This window comes from Nanorana parkeri, unplaced genomic scaffold (genome assembly GCF_000935625.1).
Source record: "Nanorana parkeri isolate BGI_ZX_2015 unplaced genomic scaffold, ASM93562v1 scaffold231, whole genome shotgun sequence".
Taxonomy (NCBI): domain Eukaryota; kingdom Metazoa; phylum Chordata; class Amphibia; order Anura; family Dicroglossidae; genus Nanorana; species Nanorana parkeri.
Window position 1 is genome coordinate 926,292 of NW_017306499.1, and position 8,035 is coordinate 934,326.

Consider the following 8,035-nt stretch of genomic DNA (forward strand, 5'->3'; position numbering starts at 1 on the left):
GGGGGGGGGCACAGCTGGCTATGGTTCTAGAGACGCAGAGTCAGCTGTCAATCAGGCAGTGGGGTAGATTCTGATAATATTGTCGGATCTTTCCCAGTTGCCGTGCGGCTCTACGTTATCAGCAAATAGCAGGCTGTGGCCCGCTAGATGCTGACTTTGTGTCATATTAGTAAATGTCTCTGTGACCCAAAAGAGAACTATACCCAAAAACGGTTTGGCCATAATTTCCTATTAAATATAGAGTGAGTGGTTTATTAGATCTGTTTGATAAGTGCAAAAACACAAAATTTGTGTCTGAACTCTCCTGCGCTGATAACTCCTTGTGCTCTCATCAGCTTGGGCTGTTCAGTTATCAGCATTGTTTACTGCTATATGTATAGACAACAGAACACTGCACCACTAGGATATGGTTTTCATCCTAGGCCAGGAAGTGTGTGACTGGGGGGGTTTGAGAACTATTTGAGCTGGGATTAGTAAATGTTTATTTCAGGTTCTAGGCATACTCAGAACTCTTCTTTAGCAGAATTTTTACTTGTCTTATAGTGAATTTTTTTTTTTTTTAATCTTGCATTTCTTTCCACAAAAGTAAAGTTTCAAAACCGATTTAAAAATCATCTTCTTGTTAAGCATGCTTGGTAGCCAAATGCAGTTAACATACCCCCATAACAAACGCACACCGGATCGCAGCGGGAAGCTCCGGAGAACTAAAACTTGATGCTCTTTCAATAGGTGAAGAATCTGTTGTCTCTGTGCTCGGGAGCATGGAATCCGGAGTACTGTAATCATTCAGAGGAGTATTCTAGAAAAAGGAAGCAGCATTTACTTAGGTGTCAGAGTTAAATAATCTCCTTAACTTCAAGTGCTCCTAAGCCATATCGAAGGAGCAGCAGCACATTGTTAAGCTTATTACCTTTGCTTCCCTACCCTGTTCACTACTGAACAGAACCCTGACCAGCCAAGAGTGCTGACCACATCTCTCCCAGTCTGCTTAACAGATTATAGGAGGCTTAAATAAAGACAATACAGCTACTTAAACTAGCTGTATATGAAATGCATACAATATTTTAATGAATACATAACTGCATCAAATAGTGTTCTAGAACTGCCTAAATTTCAGGTTTAAAGGGGGATTTCCAATGTAAAGTACAACCATCCTGAAAAAGCCCTATAACCATTTTATTCACAGAAAAGGAGACAGCTTACTACTAAAACTGACCATATAGTGTGTGTATGTGAATAAATATGTTACAGAATAAGGTGTCCTTTCTGAAACAGAAGATTCTATCCCTTCACGATGCCTCAGGTTGATTCCTTCTAGATCAGCCTCCTTCAGTTTCTTCTTTAAAGCCACCTGTTCATCTACAGCAGAGACAAAAAATAAAGGGCAATTGCTAGAAAATTTCAATTAAGCTCTTAACATTTTCCTTTCAAATGCGCAAATATCCGATTATCCTTCTACTTTTGCATCCAATGAAACCTTATATTTACATTGCTAAAACATGCAAGTATAAGCCGTAAAAATACCTATATATTATTTTATTTTTTTAAACCGGCATCCCCTAAGCAGAAAATTAATTTTTTATAACATACACTCCAAGGCTTGTCTGCTAACAGGATGAAAACACTGCAGCTTTCCTTATTAGAAAACAAACATTTGCTCAGATGGTCATAATGAACAAAGACCCTCCAATTCAGCAATCTGGAAAGGACATGGTGAAACAAACTGCTATTTCTGAAGAACAGAAAAAGGTAAGGCCCGTTCACACCAGTTGCAGTGCGTTCCGGCCCGATTCTGGCATTGCGGCCGGCTCACTTTTGAGTGGGGCAAGCACTATTTTGATCCCACCGCACCGTAGGCACAATGTGCCCTGCGATCCTGTGCGGGTGATCGCATTGTGGCCGGAGGTTCATTCACTTCAATGGCCCGCCACGCCACCTCCTGCCCCACTATAAAGTGAGCCTGCCGCAATTCGAGGCAGTGCGTTCTGCCCCGAATCGGGCCGGAACGCACTGCAACTGGTGTGAACAGTCCCTTAGAATCTGCAACAAAATGTGTCAAAATCTTTACAAAATACATTGATCTCCCAGATGGGGCTGTTTTTTCCACAAACGTGGAGCTACACTTTAATACTGGGTGCACCCATCACACTAGTGTCACAAAGCATTAACGGTTTTCTAAAGAGAGAGCCAAACAGAAGAAGATTTTCTTTTCAGAATCACCGTCTCTAATTGAAAAACTCTATATGGCCCATCTGAACAGAGCAGGGTATGAGTTTGTGTAAAAACTGTGGAACCAGCACACTAATCTTCCAAAGAAATTCAAACTTTATTCCACATGCATCTGTACAAAGCACAACCACAGTTCCACAGTTTTTGAGCCTATTACTCCGGAAGAGAGTCATCCGTGCACCGAATGTGGATTGTGGGGACGCATGATAGGGGTAAGCTGTGCGCTTCTTGTTTTCAGTCTATGCGTTTGTGTAAATCTGAGCTAGAACTACTGTGCTCTGTATACTGTTCTATTTTCTATAAAGTAGCTAAGAACAGAAAGATAAATGTGATAGAGCAGTCTGGAGCTCCATTTTCTAACCCAGTATACAATTCCTGTAAAACACAGGGTTGTAAGATCATCTAGTTTCCAGCTTAGTAGTATACTGAACAGGAAAAGCACAAAAGTGGAAGAACCAATTTGTAATAGGGGCGATAATAGCAATAATCTTACCAGCAGTGTCTTGTAATGTGTCTGCAGTCTATGACCGTCTGCTGAATTATGTCCCCGGGCTACAACAACTCCTGTCTACAGTCTCTGACAGTATTTTGTAGTAGTTCAATAAAATAATATGTTTGGCCCTTTGGTGATGGCAGGGGCCACATTTACAGTAGAACTGAAGCTAAAAATATTTTTCTTAGTTTTGCATAGAGTAAGTGTTATAACCCAAGATAGCTTTCTTTTGCCCTCAGTGGAGATTTCCCTCAACTTCCTGTCAAATAGCCACAACAGGAAGTGAGGGAAATCCCTAATGGTCAGCAGGGTCACCAGAACTAGTTTCCTCATTAGAAGATTTCCCGTCTATTCTTGTTCTGGTGACATCCCAAAATTTGGGATTTTCTTTCACTTTCAGTGGTAACGGTCACCAGGACAAAAGGGGTGAAGCTTCCTGATGGGGACACAGCAATCAAAATCTGACAGGAGTCCTACCCCCTCTCCACTCCATCCAAAACTAAAAAAAAAGGTTTTGCTTCAGCTGCACTTTAAAGGTCCCCTATAACAAGAAAGTTGACTGCCACTGAATAAACATTTCCAGGCTGAAAGCCATTTATAGGGAAGGAGAAGCCAGAGGAAGTGATTCTGGTTCTCTTTCTTTTGAAAATAGAACCAGCCTGCCATTGAAGTTAGCAGTGTTTGTTCCTTTGTACACAGCACAACCGAGAAAGAGCTATGGGAACAAGGAGGGTAAGGCAAGGTCACGTACCTAGCTCACGCTTCCACTGAGCCTTCTTTGTCTCTTGCAGACTTTTCTCTTTCTCCCGTTCTCCGAGGGTACTGAACAGGTTTCCTGCTTTCCTAGATAAATCAGAAGAGACAGCATTTCAGAAACAAGAAAATAAAAGCACGATACATTTTGGTGCTGAAAAATAATATTACACAATATCAATATGAAGGCCAAAAATGCATTGCAACAGGTCTCTTAACAGTCCAAAAACCTCCCTTTTAAACAGACAGTGGCAAATTTAACCCCCCAAAATACTACACATACCAAAAATACCCATTGTTCCTACCAGACATCCAGAGAGTGCCTAACTTCCTGCAGTAAGCTGACAACGTTGCCTCTGCAGCACTGAAATCCCAACAAACTGCTGTCAGCCGTGTCCAAATTCTCCCAGCAGAACCACAAGCCACCCCCCCCCCCCCCCTTTATATAATGGAGATTAGGAGAGGGGGTGCTCTGAAGTCAAGCAGGGGAGAACTCATGGAGGACTGATACACTGCTTGGGATTTCAGTGCTGCAAAGGCAGCGTTGTCAGCTCACTTCAAGAACTCACTGGATTTCTGGCAGGTTCAAAAGGGTATTTTTCTGCACTTCTAAGACAAAACATGGGTACAAGCTCCCTATGTTTTTTTTTCTTTGGCCAGGCATACATTTTATTCAGATAAACACTAACACAGCAAATAGAGAGCTGTAGAAAAAGCCTAACACACCCAGAGAGACTGTGCAATATCGGACACCCCTTATCTCAGGCCCCAGGAAGCACAAGGGCGTAGTACTTAACACTTCTGCTTTGCGGCACTATCTGCAAGGAGTTTGCATGTTCTCCCTGTGCTTGCGTGGGTTTCCTCCGCTAACTCCGGTTTCCTCCCACACTCCAAACACATGCTGGAAGGTTAATTGGTCCTGTATGCATGCGAGATGGGGACCTTAGATTGTAAGCTCTGAGGGCAGGGACTGATGTGAATGTGCACTATGTAAAGTGCTGTGTAAACTGTCAGGTCTATATAAAATACATGTAATAATGAAATAAATGAGAGCAGAAAAGCTGTACAATTAGGATTCTTTGCGGCACAGCCATGGTTAGGGGTGCAGCGATTAAAGGATTGCCCAAAGAAATGCAAGAAAAGCCCCCAAAAAACGTTGCTTCTTATTTGACGACAGACCAACTTAAATCCATTATGATCACCTTCCAATACTCTCGGTGGTACTTGGAGGCAAAACTTTCTGGAACCTTGGGTGCTTTGGATGTCCTTTGACGCTTTGTTCTCCCCCCCCCCTAATATACATATATACACACACACACACACACACACACACACACACACACACACACACGCTCCCCTTGCTCTAACCTCTGATCTCTCTTTTCTCTATTATTATGCCGTGATTTATTATGTTTTATTGCCTGCGTTTATATTTTTCCCCGTCCATCAAAAGGAGCCCGTCCCCTTGTTCTCTCCCTTTCTTTCTTCCTTTTCTTCTCTGTCGCTCTTGACGCAACGAGAACTCCTCTTCTTGACAACGGCAGTTTTTTTACCATAACCTTATGTGAATGTTATCCCACTGTCTACAGGATAGAGTGGGATACCCTCTACACAGTAACATGTTGTTTTGTTATGCTATGTTATATTAAGTTGCGGTTGACTTTTTCATTTTTCATTGCAAAAACAATAAACATGCTAACAAAAAAACAAAAAGACACACACAAAACAAATGTTACCTTTACTCTTAAAAAAAAAAAGAACCTGCTGCTCGAACCATGTTATCAACCCCAGATAAGAACAAAGAAGAGAACAACGCTGCAGCATATGTAGAGAGCATGCAATAAGTCTCTCTATAGAAAGGGAACATACACATCTTTTGGCTGAGTGGCTGAAGGAGATTCATCTCTCTCTTCTCCAGCATCCTCCTCGGGATGTAAAAGTTGTGCAACGCTCTCTTCTTCCTCTGTCTCCTTGTTATCTTAAAGAAAAGAAACAGACTTCATATGAACGTATTGAGGTTGCAGTTTTCAATAGAAAGTGACAAAAAAGTATTGTTACAATGGCAGGCATGTAGACAAGTATACCGTATATGCCAAGACTAAAATATACACAGTAAATCCATATCATATGCAACAACTGAGCTTATAGGTTACTATATTTCAGTGATTCTGAGAAGTGCAATCACTTCCACTGCACTGGTCATTGGAAACCTTAGATGTTCAGTCAACTGGCTGCTGGCTGAGAACAAAGCAGATGCTGTATCTGAGAATAAATACTTCTCAGTCCACACAGATTGCCATGTAAACAAAAAAATGTATGGAGAGTACTCTCTGTATCAGTAATGGAGCCGCTACCATGGAGACCCACTTACTATGGTATAACACTGAGGGACTATAGGGGGGCTGGTGAAAACTGGAGTGAAAGGAGAAGTTTAAAGTGACAAAACTCAGGAGTTACATTTTCAAAATGCATTCAAGTCCCCTATTAAAAGGAGAACTATGAGGTGAGTGCTTTTCACTCACCTCATAGTTCTAGCTGACCTGTGACAATGAGACTGTCACAGGTCGGCTCAGTAGATCGGGAAGTGAGCGGGGAAGTGAGCGAACACATACCGGGTTCGCTCACCTCTCGATCCTGTCACGGCTCTCTGCCGTGACAGGGGAGGGACTGGATTCCCCCCTTCCCGCTCCGATCTGCCAGCGCTGACTGGCGGAACGGACGGGGGAGGGGGCGGGTACAGCTGGCTCTGCCTCTAGATAGGCAGAGCCAGCTGTCACTCATGCAGCTGGGCGGATCCTGTCATCTAAGTCGGGATCCGCTCCAGGTACGGCGTCTCAGTATACCGCGAGCTGAAGCGCGCGGTATACTGAGCTGAGGGTGACGGGAGAACGCTAGTTTGTGTCCTCCCGTTACCCTAAGGAGAACTATGGGGAAAAACACTGACCCCATAGTTCTCCTTTAACATTAATGTATTTTATTTCTGTATTACTCGGCTGTAGATCCCCAAATCATCTCTGAATTGGTGCTGACACTGTCCTTCCTTTTGGAGGGTGGCTACTTTTGTTCCCCATGGTCCCTGTGTGTGTTGTAAAGTAGACAGCACTCCAAGCTCGCTTCCAACCTCGGGTTTAGTTTACTAATTTGTATTAAGATTGTAGTCCATCACTCCAGCTGTGGTGAAACTACAAATTCCAACATGCCTCTGCCACTGGAAGTAATGCCTATGGATGTCTTGCAATGCCTCGCGGGACTTGTAGTTCCATACCAGCGGCAGGGTCTGAGGTTGGCTACCCCTGATCTAGAGTGGAAAAGCAACAGCAGACCAATGGGTAGAGGGGTATCTTTTTAACGCCATATTATAAAAAATAAACCAAAAAAGACTAATCTGAACCTTAACGACGTGCAATAAAACGCCCCCAATGTTTGAGAATGACTGGTTTAGGCAAACTTACCTTCATCAGCAGTCTGTTCCTGTGCATTTGGCTTATTACTCTGATTGATGGTCATTAAAATCTGCTGGAACTGCTTCTGTGTAAGACAAACCAGACTCTCCCTCAGATCCTCAGCAGTGATCCCTGGCTTATCCTGGGGTCTTTGTTTCGGCACATTGGAGAACTTTGTGGGCATTGGTTTGGCCTTTCCAGCATCCGCCTTTGTCTGCTGTGCATTCTGCTGAATAAGAGGTGCGTGCTTTTTGTTTTCAAGTTCCTTGAGAACATTTGTAGGGGGTTTCCCGGAACCCAAGCCCACCTTCCCAAATCTGGACTTCAGCACCGGCTGCTCGGCCCTTTCATTGTTGTTCTGAACAGTGTGGAGGACCTGAGGCTGGTGCTTTCCTTTCAGTGCCGTTCTTTGCGCCTTACCCCTGTTCCCCACCTGCAAAACCAAAATATAATAAAACAATTATTCAATCTTTGTAACTCACTTTTAGCATTAAAAGGAGAACTTTGAGGTCAGGGCTTTTCCACAAAGTTCTCCTTAGGGTAACGGGAGGACACAAACTAGCATCCTCCCGTCACCCTAAGCTCAGTATACTGATACGCCGATACAGCTCGCGGTATACTGAGACGCCGCAGCTGAAGCGGATCCCGACAATTATGTCTGGATCCGCCCAGCTGTGTGAGTGACAGCTGACTCTGCCTATCTAGAGGCAGAGTCAGCTGTACCCGCCCCCTCCCCGTCCATTTCGCCAGTTAGCGCTGGAGGATCGGAGCGGGGAGGGGGGAATCCAGTCACTCCCCTGTCACGACAGAGAGCCGTGACAGGATCGAGAAGTGAGCGAACGCCGGTATGTGTTCGCTCACTTCCCGATCTACTGAGCCGACCTGTGACAGTTTCATTGTCACAGGTCGGCTAGAACTATGAGGTGAGTGAAAAGCACTCACCTCATAGTTCTCATTTAAGGTTCCTGTAGCTCCACCCCCTTCTTGTTTCATTATTTTGTACCACTGTCAATGGTAAGAATAACACTCATCGCTGTCAACAAGGCAAAATATTAGGTTTTTTTTTATCAGCCAATCAGATAGAAGGGAGTGTGGGGTAAGGAAGGGGGAGGGGGGG

At 43.9% G+C, this 8,035-nt stretch overlaps 1 protein-coding gene across 1 annotated transcript in view; it reads right to left on the minus strand.

Annotated features, from left to right (window-relative positions):
- The window catches only part of CCDC66 (coiled-coil domain containing 66), a 37,789-nt gene that overhangs the window by 22,830 nt on the left and 6,924 nt on the right, over nucleotides 1-8,035 (minus strand). The window contains exons 4-8 of the mRNA XM_018556274.1: nucleotides 6,928-7,351; nucleotides 5,345-5,453; nucleotides 3,474-3,565; nucleotides 1,250-1,359; nucleotides 659-799 (exon numbers count right to left, since the gene is read on the minus strand). Of these exons, the coding sequence (XP_018411776.1) occupies nucleotides 659-799; nucleotides 1,250-1,359; nucleotides 3,474-3,565; nucleotides 5,345-5,453; nucleotides 6,928-7,351 (876 nt within the window). The remainder of the gene's footprint in view (nucleotides 1-658; nucleotides 800-1,249; nucleotides 1,360-3,473; nucleotides 3,566-5,344; nucleotides 5,454-6,927; nucleotides 7,352-8,035) is intronic.